This window comes from Aquila chrysaetos, chromosome 5, assembly GCF_900496995.4.
Source record: "Aquila chrysaetos chrysaetos chromosome 5, bAquChr1.4, whole genome shotgun sequence".
In the NCBI taxonomy this organism is placed as follows: domain Eukaryota; kingdom Metazoa; phylum Chordata; class Aves; order Accipitriformes; family Accipitridae; genus Aquila; species Aquila chrysaetos.
The window spans coordinates 67,450,263-67,468,273 of NC_044008.1; the positions used below are offsets into that span (position 1 = coordinate 67,450,263).

The 18,011-nt window shown below is 39.8% G+C and overlaps 1 protein-coding gene across 3 annotated transcripts in view; it reads right to left on the reverse strand.

Annotated features, from left to right (window-relative positions):
- Positions 1-17,690, reverse strand: part of SEC14L1 (SEC14 like lipid binding 1) — a 43,593-nt gene extending 25,903 nt beyond the window's left edge. For 2 of the 3 annotated variants that reach the window (XM_030014899.1, XM_041123654.1), the window contains exons 1-2: positions 17,583-17,690; positions 15,892-15,982 (exon numbers count right to left, since the gene is read on the reverse strand). In XM_030014899.1, coding sequence (XP_029870759.1) covers positions 15,892-15,954 — 63 coding nt within the window. In that variant the 5' untranslated portion in view covers positions 15,955-15,982; positions 17,583-17,690. Of the gene's footprint in view, positions 1-15,891; positions 15,983-16,325; positions 16,346-17,582 lie in introns of those variants that run through there. The other variant, XM_030014900.2, reaches the window with a different exon arrangement.
- Between the last annotated feature and the right edge of the window lie 321 nt (positions 17,691-18,011).

Consider the following 18,011-nt stretch of genomic DNA (forward strand, 5'->3'; position numbering starts at 1 on the left):
AATCTGCTCTGCACAGATTCTGTTCATGAACTCTAATTGAAAGCTAATTTCTCCAACAGTGAGAGAAACAAACTTGAAAAATGATCTTGGGTGTTCTCCAATGCAGTGAACAGAGCTTTCAGGTAGCATATCTGGGAAGAAAAATTGTCAATGGTTCAAGACCTTATTGCAGCATGACATTCAGATTCTTATAATGCTGTATTTATGATATTGCACTGAAGTGGTGCTCAAATTTATAGCCCAGGTCTATGCCTCTTATAGTCAGAAGATCAAGGGCCCAGCTGATTCAAGAGAGACTAACACACTGAATCAGTCATGACCATATAGACATTACTGGACCCTGCACAGGTTTCAAAGTATTCCCTGTGCTTCAAACACCCACAAGTGTTGAAGAACCTATGCTCTAAGCAGCCCATAGGACCCTACAAACACTGAAGGTCACTACAGAAACTGTTTCATTATCACCACCAGGGCATCACTTGATCTTGTTGGAGTATAAAGTGCCAAGATGGCTTGCTGTTTACAGTATCCTTGTCTCTAAAAAAGCATTTGAAAGCCAGTCAAGCCAGTAAATTGAGCTTTCTCAGCTCACCTTTCCATGTGTGGAATGGAAATGAAATTCCTCAGAAATTCTCTATGAAACCAGGAGCTCAGGGAAATGAAACCAACTATAAGCAGAGGTGGACAAGAAAACATTTCTTTCCCTGGCATTAAGCGAAGCCGTTAAATTCTTGCCACTGACATCTCCTCTGTCACTCAAGAGTACTGCAGAAAAGAAAAGTTTTTATTAGGTGTACAAAAGGGCATAATCCCTACTCCTCCTTGTCTTCTTTTGATGCTCATACTTGTTTAAAAGGGTCCTCTTGATTTCATCGGGTTTCACTGAAAAGGATTTCAGACCCTACACTGCTATGAATGACCCACTTATACCTTGCAAACATCCACAGAGAAAGAGGGAGGATGAGAAGAGAGATTTATTCCAGTACATTTAAATTCATCCCTTAGCTTAACTATATAAAGCCTTAGGTTTCAGTGCTTTGTATGAAGAAGAGAGCAAGACTGTTCTGTCCATTTTTACATTTAGTTGTATTAGAACCCCATAGTACTTTGAAGTTAAGTAAGCATCCAGTTATCTCGCACATTTCAAATATACCCTACTGCTAGATGGTATGAACAGAGCTAATGAAAGCCTGTTAAAGTAATCTTGTGGATGCCACCACAGAATAAACAATACCTATTTGTTCTACTAAATAGGTTAACAGGCCTGCCACATGCAAAGCAGGCACGGCAATTTGCTGCTCAAATCCCAGACACACAGCAAGAAAGCTTCTGACCTTCACATCTATTCTGCAAATTCCTGAAACAGAAAGCATCTAAAAGCAGTGAGGCCATTGCCCACAACCATTACAAAATAACCCAGTATACAGACTAAACTCAAATTCAATAGCTACTTCATAATGTTGTATGAAGAGCTTTCATTCAATAAATTAAAAATCTCTATGGAGTCAGGGAACAACACAGAAGCTGCTCTTGTGCTTTAGCTCAAATAAATTACTCTAGCTGAGAGCATAAAAATTTAGAGACAATTTTTTGTTTGCTTCTGGATCACCATCACTCCAAACAGCACTTACCACCAGTCACCCAAAACACATACGGGATGTACACAGGGGAAGCAAAACAACCTTTCAGAATAGAGACTCTGTGGCTTTTAACATGCAACAAAGCTCTATTACGCATAACAGGAAGTATCAACGCTTATCTCCACGCAGCTCTATAGACACAGTCCAGGCTACTTCACACCCATTTAATCTCTTTGAAGTCTTCTGCAGTGTAAAAGGAACAACTTCATGTTAAATTTCAGGCATAACAATAGTTTATACACACCATCAATCACAAAAATCATGAAATACCACTGAAATGGTATTATAAATGAAACTGTACTCTCAATAGCTTGCAGTTAGAGTACTGCTTATACAACACATCACACACCACCCTGGGTTTCAGACAACAGGACCTTTCAGGTGTTAACATTGCTACAAAGCACTTTCAAGTGAATGTAATAGCACTAACACACAAATACTGGCATTTCTGTTCATCCCTCTAGTTCAGGCAGCATTTCCATGGTTACAGTGTTGATCACTATTGGCTTTAAGCACATTCCAAACACAGACCAAATGCATAGCTTAGCATTTTAAACAGCCCTAATAGCTACCCTGCAGGCTACTTCTTGTAAACTAGCTTTGAGCCCCCATGAGGTGTAATGGACTCACAAATATGCTATAGTGTCATCTGAAAACTTAGCAAGCATACTGTTCATTATACCATCCAGGCCGTTTGTAAAAGCAGTCCCTGAAACTGGATCTTCAAGCAATCTTGTCACAGCATCTGCACCACATTCTAAAACTTTAGCACCCATCTTAGAAATAGGTTTGTCTTGCTTGTGCTTAAACTTCTTTCCTTTAAGGCCACCATGCAGGGATAGCATCAAGAGTCCTACTGAAGTCAAAATATCCTTACTGCACAAAACATGACCCCAAACCATGTGCACTTCGAGATATTATCTTAGCTATCAATCATTGGATACTGTTTACAACAAGTACGCCTCTAGGTAGCTGTTGCAGAGAATGTTTTGTAGAAATTCATGCTAAGTATGCATTGACTAGATAAGATTATGCATATTAGTATCACCTTCATGAACAGGATTTAGAACTTATTATCTTCTACTGCTATTAAAAGTTATAGAAGACATCAAACCCAACCTCAAGAAGAAAGTAACAATTTCAGAAAAAATCCCTTTTCCTTGTAGTAATTTAAAAAGTTTACACACATTTCAGAGTTTTAGTTTACATTCTCTGTGAAGTGTATGTGAACCAAGGAAGTGCTCATTTTTCTACCAGCATACAAATCAGAAATCAAAAGGATTTCAGTCAAAGGCAGCTTATTGAAAGGATGCTCCGTTTAGATAGCACCTACAACTAAGTATCAGTAAAACTCTAAGCTTATCCAAGGAAATACTTGATAATATACATTCACAAAGCATTCTTGACAAATTTGAGTTATACTAAAAAAAACATAGCATATTTGCTTAAGACTGCCCAAAACCAAAAGCAAGGTAGGGGATAGAAGAAAAGGCAAAAAAGCAGGAGCAAGGAGTTACTGGGGGACAGGAACGTCTGAAGCAAATTTCCTCTGTATTGGAACATAAACATGTAGGCTACAGAGCTAGTGAATCTCAGCTTCGGCATCCAGTCTTTTCAAGCATGAATAAAGTTAACTTTAATATTTTAAAATGTCATTAAAATAATTTAGACCTTATAAATAAAGCAGGAGATTCAAAACAGGCTATGAAGCAATCTTCCAGATAAGTGGAATTTTACTGGTAATTCACTGTTGAGTTATGCAACTGTGGTAACCAACTTCCCAGACCGAGCAAAGAGCCTCTGCTTTCCTGCACCAGAATAAACAGCCAGACACAGAAACGTCTATTCTCATGAGGGATGTGACCAGTCAAGCCACCCACGTAGGGTCTTTCTATACAGATCACTACTTTATCCCCATCAGGGTACCCTTCCTGCATGGATACTATTCAATAGCTGGGCATTTTCTTTTCAGAAAAGTAGTCACATAGAGAAGCTTTACTAGCGAAATTGTAGTGGCCTGATTGTTGCATACAGCTGGATGTAATGAAACTGGAAGGGGACTGCCTCTTAACCACCTAAGAACCACTTTGCTACATGCAGAGACACAATCTTCTTCTAGATAAAAAGTAAACTCTTCAATGATTTAATGCAACTTTATTCAAACTTTTGGTGGTAAAAGGTATGCTGATTCAGCAGGCAAAACAGTTTGGGGATAAAGAATCTGACCTGAAGACAAGGGCTAACATTCCCTCTTTTATCTGTAAAAGATGATCTTTAATAACCACAGGCATGCCTCAATGGTACTTTAATTGGAACAGTGGTTTATTTAAAACAGATACAAGTCATTTGTGGTTTGCTTAAATAAATTTGCACAACTGGAACTGTATAATACTTGATTCTTGTATGGGAAGAACAAGAATCATCCATTTGAATTGTCCATCTTCAGAGAACAACTGAATGACCAGGCTGGGATTTGAGGAAAAAGTGGATAGCCAGTTTAAGAGTTACACCTGCTTGCCTCCCAGACACTCACAAGAGGATCATTAATTTTCTTCCTCCCTTTAAGAAGTCCAGAGAGCCAGGAAGAGCCCAAGGCATAGTGCCACTCCACTAAAGAGTAAGCAAGACTAACTTCAATTGCAGTCTCTGCACAATCTTGAGACATGAATCTCTAAAATGAGAAGCTAGAATAGAGAAGTTGGGCAAGTACCACTCCTTCCTCCAGAAAAAAAAAAAAGATTAAGGACAGGAAACCCAACCATGCTGAATGTAAATAAAATAATTTTAATCTTTCTTTCCTTTGGAGTCAGCTGGGAAAGCCTGATCACTCAGGTTAGGCTGGCTTGTGCCTGGGAGACCAATATCAAATTGCTGCTTAGAAAAAAAGCAACTGACATTGCTCTGGTCTAGGTTGAAGGTGGAACATCAAGGACAAACTTCATAGCCATGCTGCTGGAAGTTGCTCTTCAGTATACACAGACCTTAGCTGACTTAGTGGGGGCAGCAGCAATATCAGATTGACTTGCAATTTTACTTCAACTTGTTTATATTAAACACATGTGCAAAACTATTCTACAAAGAAAACGAGTGTTTGCTCTGCCTGTGTTCCAAGCAAGAGAGATGGAAAACAGTTCCAGCCCAGAAGCCACATAGCTCTGAGCACAACACTTTGTTTGACAGAATGTGCCCTGCAATTAGAGTCAACTTCAGTAGTTTCTAGGATAGGAAACTTGGCTGCTGACCCCAATCGCACAGGACATGACTGTTTTGCCTCAAGGTTAAAGTAGTACAGAGAAGAGGCTGACCTCCAAAAGAGCATCACAGTAAAGGCTGGCAACAGGCCAGTGAAAGCTTAAATGCTTGGAGACCCACATGTGATCACTGGGAATACGAGCTATTCTCAAGCACTTCCTATTTCTCTGCAACAATGGCAATACATAAACCTTTACACAACACAAGAACATATCTTTCTTTGAAATTTTTAAGATACACATATCAAAGTGACTGTAAACCATTAAGCTTGTTTTACCATTGCTTGTAAATAACCATTACTTGTCTTACAGCAGCTGAACAATGACAACTATGTTCTGCATTGCTAAATGGCATCTCAAAAATGCACAGGATACTGTCGCACTGAAAGCACAATTTGGTACTTAGCCTCCCCATTCTGTTCCAGTTAACAAAATTGTGTCTGGTTCCTCTGCAGTCAGGTTTTACTTTAAAATTCAGCTGCAATCCTACCATGTCCACTGAGGATCTATTTTTGGAACAGTCAAATATTCCTTACTATTCTACTGTTCCATGTTCAAGTCCCACTTTTATGAGTCCTACAATTGGTATTCGTCACTTTGTTGGTCTTAGAATCACAGACACTTTCAATAAGCAGGTCTGTTAAAACATGTTTAACATCTGGAATATGTTAGGGTATTTTAAATAAAATTATTGCTGTGTAGACAAAATCTAATTTATGAGTGGGGGAGGAAAGCATGACTACAGCATAGGCTCAGAATTCCTCATTAAACCATTGTCTGAAAGGTTAAAGACTTGTACTACCACAAAGAACAAAGTCTCCTGATCTCCATCCAGATCAACCGCCCCCCCATGAAGGTTCAGTGAAACAGGTTTGACTTCATTGTCTCAGACTGCACCCACCAGGTTTTCATTTGGCCCAGAGGCAACTGGCCTCTAAGCACTCCAAGAGTGATTTCACTCTACCAAGAGTATAATCAGTACAGTAAAGAAAGCTTTGCCAAAAGCACGTAATTCAAGATAAGTAGTATGGCTCAACCATAAAGGTCTTAGTTTGGCTTTTGGACCAGCAAAATATCAGCTTCCAGGTAGAGAGCAGCTGTACTCTACTAAGCAAACCAATTAAAATTTATTAAGTACATCAATTAAATCTTGACCATTCACTAATGTCAATGGAATGTCATAAAAATGCAGCATGATAGGGTCTGGGGCCTGCAGACAATTTACCTCTTAAGCTAGGAAGTTAAATGTAAGATATAAAGAAAAAAAGTCTCAACCTTACATGCATGTCTCATGTATCAGGAGATCCTCAAAAAGGTTAGAAATTCATGGTGGAAGATCAACAGTACAGAACAACAGTGGTTCCTCATATGGAATCATTAACTATTAAACAGACTAAGACTCATCACCATGGAAAAGAATAATTTAAAAACTGAGGGAGATATCTTACAGATCTAACAGGGCAAGCAGCACAAAGAAAGTGAGTAGGGTTTTACTGCCTCTTCCAACACAAGGAGCAGGTGGTGTGAAGCTGAGCAAGGAGGAGCCAGGCTCTAGATAAAGGATACATCTCTTGACAGAGTGTGTCATGAAGCACAAACTCCTGCTGGAGGGTGTCACAACAGAGAGTTACTTGGCTCCAGAAAGGAATTGGGCAGGCACAAGAAAAAAGCACATGCAGTGCTATTACAGACAACGGGCACATTCTGGACCAGAAGGGCTGTCAAGACACATTGCTGTAGGATGAAAGAGTATCCTGAGAGAGTGTTACCATATGTTTATCTCATTCTTATCCTCTTCCCTAGAGGCAGATACTGCCCTTGGCCACTGCCAGGTACATAGCACACTAGCTAGAGAGGCCTTATCGTGCTATTCAGTACTATGGTTCTCATTAAGAGATAGAATACAATCCTTTTCCCCACATCCAAATACATCATTAAGATATCAATAACCAATGATATATTAATACCACTGCTAGATGCGTCATTGGCTTGTTAAGGTGGTACAGCTTCTGCACCCCTGAATCTGCTCCCCAATAAAATACAGAAAGATACAACCTAGCTTCAAAAGATAAGTCAATTAAAAAAAACCACTCAAGATTCCTTTGATTCTTTTCTAAAAAGCAATTAAAATCATAGACTATAGACAAATCAGTTCTGTGTTCTTTACCCTCCTTTGCAGCAAAGGCAGACAAACAAAAGCAAGAATCAGTTTAGTCAACACAGAACAAACAAGTTCATGAGAAATTGCTTTAAATTCTGTTCATTACAACATCAGTGGCTGCACCATGCAGACCATGAAACACTTCAATAGAAATACGTAATTTCATAGAGCCATGAATTCAGTAATGAAGAATTTATCCACAGGTCAATGAATTGCACAGCAAAGAGAGAGGTTTGCAAATTAAGTAGTATAATTTACAGACTGAATGAAATAGCCAGAAAAATCTCCTTTGGAAAGGATTCTGCTGACTGATGTTCCTGAACTGGACTTAATGTCTATGGCATTCACATTTTACACTAAATGAAGAGACGCAATGCACTTGAGAAAGGAAGTGCTCTCATCAGGAAACTAACTGTTCCCCTTCTGTTGTGGCATAAACAAATATAAATGACACATTGCCAACCTGACCATTACCAGAGAAATATTCATTTTCACAAAGTGAGATCTATTATTACCAAAGCAATATGATATAATATTACAGCAGCAGTAGGCAAGGCAAAAAGTTATCAGTCAGTCACAGAAAGGCTGAAATGTTAAGAGGTTTGCAACGTGGTTTTCAACAGATTGATCTGCATATATTCCAAAAAGCATCTATACTCAAGTTTTGAGAATATAAATAATGTCAGAATGAAAACAGTTGTAATTATCCAACAAGTAATTCAAAACATACATAACCCCACAGATTTAGATATTTAACTTCATAAATCTGACCATGACAAAGTCTTGAAATGCTAATTTAAGAGAACCCAAATGTATATAATTAAGAATTAAAACAGTTTAAATAAAAATTCATTTTTAATACAAATGGGTAGCTTCTCTTTGTTCCCTCCCACAATGCCTCTGCTGTCACCAGAGTTAAAGCTGTTAGGTTCCAAGAGCCCTGTGATATTTTTATATTCAAGTTTACTGAAATATAGTCCCCAAACCTTATCATCATAAAGTAAAACTGAAGAGGAATCCCAGACAGAAAATGTTCAAATCTGAAGTTTAATACATGAATACAAAGCAAGAAAGCCAACCAGTCAGCTCACATGCTACCCCATTAGATCATACTAAATACATTTTTTTTTTTTTAATTTTTATTTTTCTAAGGTAAGGACAGATCCCCTTCATGTCAAAGCAACTCACAGAATCCACAACTGCAAGCCACTAAGCACAATTTGCAAATACTTTGCACCGCTACATAATACCAGGCCTGAAGACCAAGTTTCTAATGGTGCCTTCATTTACTGTTACAGCAACGGGCTTTGGCATTTTTCAAACTGCAGATCCCTAATTATTTCCCCATGGAATCAAGGGCTCCTGCAGCACAACATGTACTGACACATGCCCTGCTGACTTGCTCCTTCTTTCTTGTGGCCAGCTGCCATCAGCTCACTAACAGTGCAGGAGGGGATGAGCACCTGCTCCCACAGAGGTGCTCAACAGCCTTAAACGAGCCTGGTGAGGAGATCAGACTGACAAAGTATTTATTTTCCTTTTTTTCCAAGACAGCTTTTCACCAGCCTATCTTCCTAAACAGGCTTGCTGATGAACATGCCTTTGCAGGAAAGCAACAAGAGTGAGCTGGTACACCAACTTTGCTATAATAGGAAACCGCATACTTGGTTATGTTTCTCTGACTCTTAGAAGAAAGAGCCCATGAACCACAACCTGAAGAACTCTGTGGACTGGGCTGAAATCAGCATTACTCAAGCAAAAGCAATGCAGAGAAAAGTCAAGACCTTGAGACCTGATCTCAAATTTTGATGGCTCATTGCTTGCTTGTACTCTTTTGGCAACGCTGCCCCGTGCTGCAGTGGAACCCAGACGATGCCAGCCAGTCCTTCCATCACAGGCTTTCCAGCCACGTTGCCACCATTATCTTCCACCAGCATGAGTTCTTGGCATGACTCTCACATCAAACATCACTGACTGATTACAAGTGAAACAAGCTGCATGTGAATTGACTATGAGAAAGCCAAATTACTAACTTACCTGTAATAGGCCCTACTTAACATTTTACCTGAGCTGCTAACCTGACCTGTCTTAACTGTATCACAAAAATGAGATAAAAAGAGTTAATAATTCAGCTTAACAGCCTAGTGTTTCATTTAGAATATATACACAGTAATTTTAAACTACATGAAAAATTGGAAGACAAATTCACTTGGGAGAAAAGAAAATAGACCATTTAAGACTAACCTGTAATTAATTTTAACTTGAGCTAATTAACAGATTTCCTTGCAAATTCTCAGAAGATTCATTCTTTATTCAGAATGCAACAGTTTTAAGACTGCATCACCGCCCTCCTTCCAGAAACATACTGAATGCAAACTAAGTGCAAAGCAAAACCAATCTGATTGATTACAAAAATCACAATGAATACCCCTCAATTCTGCATTCCAAAATCTGGACTCTGAATGTGCTTTATGGGTAGTCGTCAGGGGTTGCCTGCAATCCCTCAAGGCTCTCTTCTACTTCCTCTTTCACAGTGTGCTTGTTTCCTAAAAGCATAGCAGCTCAAATATTCTGCTGTAAGACAGCAGTAAGAGCTCCACAGGAACAGGAAGCACAGATTGCTCAAGCTGGAAGTACACATAACTGCCTATACCATACGGAAACACCTCATTCTACATCTGCAGCTGACGTCTCTGATCTCTAAGCAACCCCTAGCTTCTCATTGGACATGTTTTTAAAATTAAAAAAAAAATACAGCATGTCTCTTTCCCACGGGGTTCTGAATGCTTCTTAATGGCTAACCACATGTTAAATTATGAGCATGAAGTTATACCTTGTCCAGATCGTAACTATAGTATCATGGGTGTCTAGGACTCCGCAGAATGTTAACCACTTCCTTTCTGCCAGATTCCCACGTGTTTTAAGATTTTTAACTCAAAGGTAGCATCACTTGGCTGATCAAGAGATCCTAGGGCAGCACTTCACAGCGGTCTCAGAGCTAAAACACCTGCAAAGGGTGAAAAGCTGGGACTGCTTTCAGAACAAAGTAACAAGAACTGTTTTAATACATATTTTTCTTTTGACACCTTTCAGAGTTTGACAGTAGTGGTTGTTTAGCTTTTAAAGTGTAAAAGACTTGTTAAAAAAACTGACTAAAAGCATTTGGTGAACAAGAGAACTGCAGCTGTCAGCTACAGTCAGGTCATGTGTTTGCCCACAAAAAACAGGAAACAGCTAGCCATGGAAATATCTAAGCAGGCCATGAAAAAACATGTAAATTGCACAGTAAGCAGGCTGCTAAGTCAATATTTTTCCCTAGTGCTCAACTTAACTCTTATATTTGTTAACCATTGCTCATTCCAAACAAGTGGCCAAAAATACATTTGTTCTTACAGTGTGTGCTACCATGAGACCATCAACAATGACATAAATGGCAGTTAAAATTGAAGACACTTAATATAAAAAAAGAAAATCCATACTGTTCCACTGCAGTTTTACCAATGCATTTCCAACAGTAAATAAGCCTGAATTTTCAACAAAGACAGGAAGCAAAGTAGATGAGAGTCTGGGAGTCATACAACAGAAGGGAAAAATGCTGATCAGTTTCAGGAGCGGACACTCAGTTTGCTCCCTTCCCCAGGCTTTAAGTATCCAAGACAAATCCTCAAGAAGGTGCATCAGGGGAATAAATTACTTCTCTACACATTTAAAGCCTACTTTGTACTTTCAGAAGCACTTGGAGAATGGCTTCCTTTTTCTCATTGGCCTCTCTCAGCCTCTATTCACACAATGTGTGGAATGCATTTTTTCCAAGAAAAAGAAAATGAGACTAGAAGGAATAAAAACTTTAGGGATTTATGAGCAGGTGTGGCACCGAACTCGATACATTTATTTGTTTTAAATTGTATTTTAAAGTAATAACCTTTAAAATTAAAAGATGATGTACTGCCTGATCAGAAAAATCATTACAATCTAGATCAAGGGATTATACTTTGATTTGTCAATCTGAAAAAACAGATAAATTTTTTCTAATCTACTCTATCATTGAAGTGTATTTATGCCATCTACAATCTTACTACTTCCCTGTAATTTAGAAATACTTTAATTCATGGAGATTTACCTTAAACACTATTTTTTTCAGATCTGTAAAATCAAAGAAAGCCAGTCAGCCTGTTGTGCAAAAGCAGTAAATTTGAGCCATTAAAATTACAATATAATCAAAAGAGCACTACACTATTAAGAAAGACTCATGCTTTAGATATTCTATCAGAACAAAAGAAAAACATGAGACCAATTTTTTTTTTTATTTTTTTAAGGATTTTGATGAGAATACGTAGTTTGGAAGGAAGTAGTTTTCAGCCTCAAGGCAGTGCAAGATTAATTGCAATTTTGATTTTAAATTAAAAATTAAATGCATTATTTCCACAACTGCAAGCTCCTGACATTGATGACTAGTTTACCTACAGACCTCTCTTCTTTCTTTGGCACCAGTGGAAGCTGACAAATGCCAAAAACTTTAACAAAGTGGAAACATTATTTTAGGTATTCAAAAGACTGCAAAACACCTTTGAAAGTCTGTCTCCTGTCACAAGCAGATTTGAAAAAAATTATAGTTTTCACAAAGCCACAAGTTCTTAAAATCTACATTAATTTGACTAAATGTAACAGGACAGGTTTAGAGCACACTTGCTGTGTTCAGTCATGTTACTATTCATATTTGTTTCTGAAACTAAGTAATTTGTGGCTGTAAATAGGACATTTTCTGAACAGGCTGAAGAGCAATACATTTTCCACAGAGCTTCCAGAAACTAAAAAAAACCACCCCTCTGGTCAATAGTTCAATTCAATGTGGTTTTTTTTTTTTTTTTCAGATATCATACTTATTTTCCATTTGCATAAATTTTGCCTTTGGAATGCCATAGTAGCTGATTATTCATTATTTAAATTTACTTTGGAAATTAAACTCATGGGGAATTATCTAATGCATGTCAGACTAAAAATGAGCTGTGAATCTCCAAAGTTAATTTTAGCCTCATGCGTGTTAAGAAAGGTTCAAGTTCTTAACTGCCTTTTAACATTAAGAACTACTTATTCAGCAAAGTCTGTATATTACTTTAAATGTAATCCTCTTTAAGCTAATATAAAAAATTGAATCTAAAATCTTATAAAGTTTTATAAAAGCAGCTTCTCAGTTCTTCTCCAGTATATTTAACCTTGGTAACTTGACAAGCAAGTCTACGTAAACAGTTATTTTTCCACATTTCAGCTGCTTCCAGCATTATGTAAACTTCAACATGAACAGGAGGAAAAACAAGGCGAGATTCTATGTAGTCTGATGAACAGCTGTGCAAATTGTTGTCTGTTTTTTGTTGGTTTTTTTTTTTATATATATATATATACATACACACAGAGAGTTTTCAAGAAGTAGATTATGACAGATATGCCACTGAGCAGCCAAAAGTCATCATGTCAGCATTGGTAACCATTCGGTGAAATCATATTGCCCGTGTTATGCATGTCAGACTAAAATGTGATAATTTTTAGCCCACGATTCTAGAATCTTTTCAAGTGCAGGAGATAGTTTCATTAAAAGATTTGCATCTGCTTCTTACTGTTTGTAAAGCAACTTAGATATTATCTGGAACGACACAATTTGCCAGTAAAAGGAAATCTTCAAGGGAAATAGCTTCTATTACATTTTACCTAGCTTCCCTTTAACGATAAAGGAAGGCAAGAAGCATGCAGCAATGGACCTCCCAACTCTCTACCAACAACAGTACTTCAATTCTCTCGCAGACTTGAGAGGTAAGGGGTTGTGCCTTGAAGTATATTGTCATAGAGATACATTAGAGTTCAACAGATGATTTTTGGAATTCAGTGAAGGAGCGTAAGAGAGAAACTTATTTTCAACACCAATTCAACTTAGAAAAAAATTTTCGCTGTGTCTATTTTAAAAGTCTTTGTATCATAATTATCTGCAAAACACTTGTCTTGTCAATCTTGGTTTAGATCAAAGTGGAATTAAATCCAGGTTTTTTTGTCTTAATATAGCTGCGCTCACCCTTCACAGAGAGAACAAAGTTCTCTCAAAACACACTAGAGCAGCATGAATGGAATGCTGATTGTTCTTTATTCTCTCTCAAGTACCTCTTTGAAACCAAGGAAAGGAAAAGTGGGTAAATAGGAAGTTTGTAGTATAAATGACCCATTCTGCACGTGGCATTCACTTGGTTGATTGCAGAAAAGAATTTTATGCTGATTTCTCTATCCGAAAGCTAAATATTAGTTTGACTCAATGAGTTCAAATTTGTAATTGGAACACGTATCGCTCAGGAAATCTTTACAGTCCACATGGGCTTCATTGACACTGGTGATCTTCATTACTATGCTATAGAATTAATTACCTCTTCAATTCCATGAAACTCAGGGAATTATTTTCCAAATAAAATTTTTGAAAGTACTCCCATGCAACAAGACCCAGACTAGAAACAGTGATTTTTGTTAAGACAGCTCAGCATAAAGAACACTGCTGCCATATTGACCAAAGGTTTCTTTGAGAGGCTTTTTACTGACAGCTGAGCGGCTCTGGTACATGGGTTTAAACCTCTATTTGAGGACACATTCTCTCAAAGGTTGGGTGCAGATAAGAGAGGGACAGAGAAAAATCAAACAAAACACATATTGTTAAAGTCATTTGTTGGGTGCTTTAAATTCAAGCTTGGTATATAGCAGGATGTGTTCCTCATTTCAGAAGAACTGCTAGCACTGTTAAAATAAGTTTATAGCACTTTTTTGTTGAGAATATGCAACATACTACTTCCACTTTAGTGAGCACAAGATTTGACACGAATATTCCTTCCAGAAATACTTCAACTTACACAATCACTATTCAACCAAGGGAAAAGAGTAACAAAAAATGTCAAGCTATCATATGCTGTTTATATTCTTTAAAGAATTTGGCTTATAGAGGCACTCCTCTATGTACATCAGAAAATGCATGAACAGTTTTGATAGATCACCACCAGGCATTTTACAAGTTTTAAAAACCAATAACAGACATGACATGGCAGGAGAAGGATGTTCATCCAGTGATCACATTCTGAACAAGTTCAAGTGATAACTTGCTGCCCTGACATAGACAAAATAAATCATACATATCACCGCTAATCTAAACTTCTAGTCTCAGAAAGCATCCTGTTCAGCTGACTGTTTCTTTTTATAAACATTCTTCTCCTCTTAGTTCACTGTTTTAATTTTTCAACTATTGTTTTATCCTAGTTGCATATGTAGCATAGCCTCTTTCTTTCCAAAGGAGAAAAGCCTTCATGTAAGAAAAGACCTAATATTTGTTAAAGATTATTCTTCAAATATTATCCCCAAGATACAGAACAGTTTGAGAACTCAAAGTTAATATTAATATTGTCAGAAGTGTTTCTAATTACACCCAATAAAGCATTGAGAAAAATCCCGATGTCACCATTTTGACTCAGAATAGTCTTAAAGAAATTAAAGAAGAATTTTCGCCTTCAATTCAACAGCAAGGTGAAGACTCCTCAGTTCAGCAAACAGCCAGAGAATTTTGTTCAAGAAACTCATTTTGATTGACTGATCTAAGAACAAGAACCAGTATACTTCACTGAAGGCTAAAGTTACACACACAATCAAATTTAAATATTAGAAACCATCTGAAGCCTAGCTGTCAGAGTGTAGTAAGGTCCTAAAAGACCTTTAAACATATCACAGTCAGATTCTTCACTACTCATGAAAATAACCACTCTCTGCCTTGAAGTGTTTGCAAGAGCAAGACCTGCATGTGTAATACTGGAGGCAGCTTTAGGAAAAAGATAAAAAGAAATTTAAGTATTCCCTCTAGAGCAATCTAATCCTTTTTTGCCCTGTGACTGCGAAGGATCACTTCTGTAAGGAACTCTGCACTCCAAACCATGTGATCTATCTAAATATTTACACTATGAACACTATTAAAACTCCCCTCTGAAGCCATTAAACATAGTATGTTCAGCAAGTGAAAGAAAACAATTACTATTTAGATTATTATTTAGTTTTAACTGTTTTTATCAGGTAGAAGCTGACCTGACTGCTCTCCTCAAGTGCTCTTTGTTAACTCGTGAGAGCCACGCAGCTGTGGTTTTGGCTGAATATACTTAAAAATGTCAAATACCTACTTCCTTTCCGTTTTCTAAAAGAAAAAAGGGAGGGAGAGGGGGAGAGAGAGAAGAGGGAACCTAATTAGGCTTTGGGTTTTTTTGTTGGTGTTTTGTTACTATTTGTAACATTAGCACACAAATTAGCAACTATGCACCCAAGAGGCTCTTTGTTCATCTCTCTGGCTTCCTTAGCAATCTTTTTTTTTTTTCCTCCCCCCAAAGTATTACCAATGCTCAGAATGCTTTCTCCTCTTTTGTTCAGGCTTATCCTTGCTTTCATGGCTTTCTCTGTGCTCTCTAGTCCTGTAAACTCTATACCGATGAAGATGCAATGACAACAATCTTTTAATCAACATACTTGACACTTTCTCCCATGCTAGAATAGAGTGCCCCCAGTAATCAACTGGGAAGTATGCCTTGAGCCTACTTTTGCTCTAACTTAGAATACATCTATGAACTATATCTAAACTTTGGGAGGAAAAGAGAACACATGTAAAAAAAAAAACAAACAACCACCTCTAGGTAGAGAAGAAACCATCAAAACACATACCTCTCATTTTCTATATTGTTTCAGATTTCTATGTTCTACAGTACCTACCAAACAGAGCCCAGTAAGTATTTAGCAATACAAGGAACTGTCAAGGAAGAAAATTATAGCAAAAATTAATACTTACTGCCATAATTAACTCAAAAGGGTGCTTATACACCCGTACAGGGGATTGATACTTCTGCACCATAGCTGCAGTCAGTAAGATCAACTCAAACCTGAAAAAGAAATTTTTAAAACAATCTGTCAAATGTAGGAAGCCATTTTCAATCTTCTCTTACAATTATTCTGTGCATGATACCATGCTAGCAATTCTACAGGAAACCCTTCACGATTCCTTGACAACTTCTTTTTTTTTTTTTTTTTTTGGAAGATCCAGTAGGGCCCTAAAAGACTATGTATATTTTTGTCAGAAATGACTTATCATTTCTTCCAAAGACAACACAAAATTAGCCCATTTTCAGTCCAGTTTTAGTAACAGATCTTCAACACTTTATGACTCTTCATCAGGATGGTGAGACTTCCTGTGCTGCTGCTGAGAATCAAACATTGACATCATACCAGCTAAAGGCAGAAAAGGATTGCCCAGTCCCACAGCACGGTTAAGTGGGCTGCCTTGCTTATAGGTCATTCTGAACTGGGACCAGTTAAAAAATATAGCAAGTGTTAAAACTCCTTGTTTTCAGAAAGAAAAAAAAAAAAAAGGCTCATTACAGCACACTGACATAAGGCATTCCTTCATCATTCCCAAATCAAATTAAGACTTTCGAGAGAGACGCTTAAGAGCTAGCTGGGGAGAAAAACTTAGAGAAACTACAAACATTCCAATATATGGCCAGAAAAAATTCACTAGCAAAACGGACAGGAGTTATTTCAACAGCTTTATGTCTGCTTTCCTCAGCAAAGTGTTTGACCCAAACTCTCTTGAACACAATTACATTTATTGAAAAATACTGGCAGCAGCGCTTGCAGGTGAAACCACGGGCTGCTAGCCAGACTCCTTTTAGCAAGAAATGGCTTTATTACAAGAACTTAGTTTTACTTTTATTTTTTAACGTGTCCCCACGTTATCTACAGTGCTTCTGGAAAGCGTTATCAACTCCAGCTACAGAGTACGGCAGCTGGGCACGGCAGCTTCTCAGACAGAAGCAGCCAACAATAAATCCAAGAGTCACAAGAAAGTTCACCCGACATCCTATTCAAGAGAGGAATTTACCCATGACTACCCTGCATTTTAAAAAAAACCACCTGAATCAGCAAAAAAAGCCGCAAACCCTCTCTAATCCTTGGGCAGAAAGAGTTACACAACAAAGAAACTCAACGTTTCCTTTCACCGCTCGCCAGGACAGCGCTGCCTTCGCCCCGCCGTTCCCCCCCTCCGGCCCGGGGACACTCCGGGGAGGGGACGGGACCCGGCGGACACCTGTGACAGCCCCGCCGCGGGCTGCCCCGCTCCGGGAGACACCGGCGCTGCCCCCGAGGGGATCCCGACGCGGCCGCCTCACCGGGGGACGGGACGGGGCGGGGGGAACACGAGAGCCCCGCGGCCGCGGCGCCGCCGTGACCCGCCCGAGGGCCGTTACCCGCCCCCCCGCCAACAGACGGGGAGGGCCGTCCGCCCCTCAGGGCTCACCGCGGGGCGCCGGCCCGCCGCCGCTAACGCCGAGGAGAGCGGGCAGGGGGCGGACGGCGGGAAACTTGCCGCGGGGGGGGGGACAGCAAGGGCGGCGGTGGGGCTGAGGGGAGGGGGCGCCCGGGGGAAGGCGAGGGGACGGGGACGAGAACACAGGGGGCAGGCACCCGCGCGGCGACCCTTACCGCCTCCCGTCACGACGGCCGGCCGGGCTCTGGCCTCATGCCGGCGCGGGGCAGCGCCGCCGCCGGTTCCGGCGGGGGAGGGGCGCCGGGCGGCCGCCGCCGCCTGTTGTTACTAGTGACAGGGCGGGGGCGGGGCTTGGCCCGCGGCCAGGCGCTGCGCATGCGCGGCCGCCCAGCGGGAAGGCGGGGGAGGGCTGCGGGAGTTTTACTCCCCGCGCTGTCTTCCCCCCCTTCCCCCCCCCCTTGGCGCATGCGCACTGTGGCCGGTGGGCTCCGTGGGGCGGGTGGGGAGGGGGGCGCATGCGCAGTGTGGGGTGCCCACGGTTGCGTGGGGGTAGAGTCCCCCTTCAGGCACACGGGACACCCACGAAGGGCGGGGGGGGGGAGCGGGACGTGGCACCCCTCTGCGGGCACCTCCCCTTCCCTCAG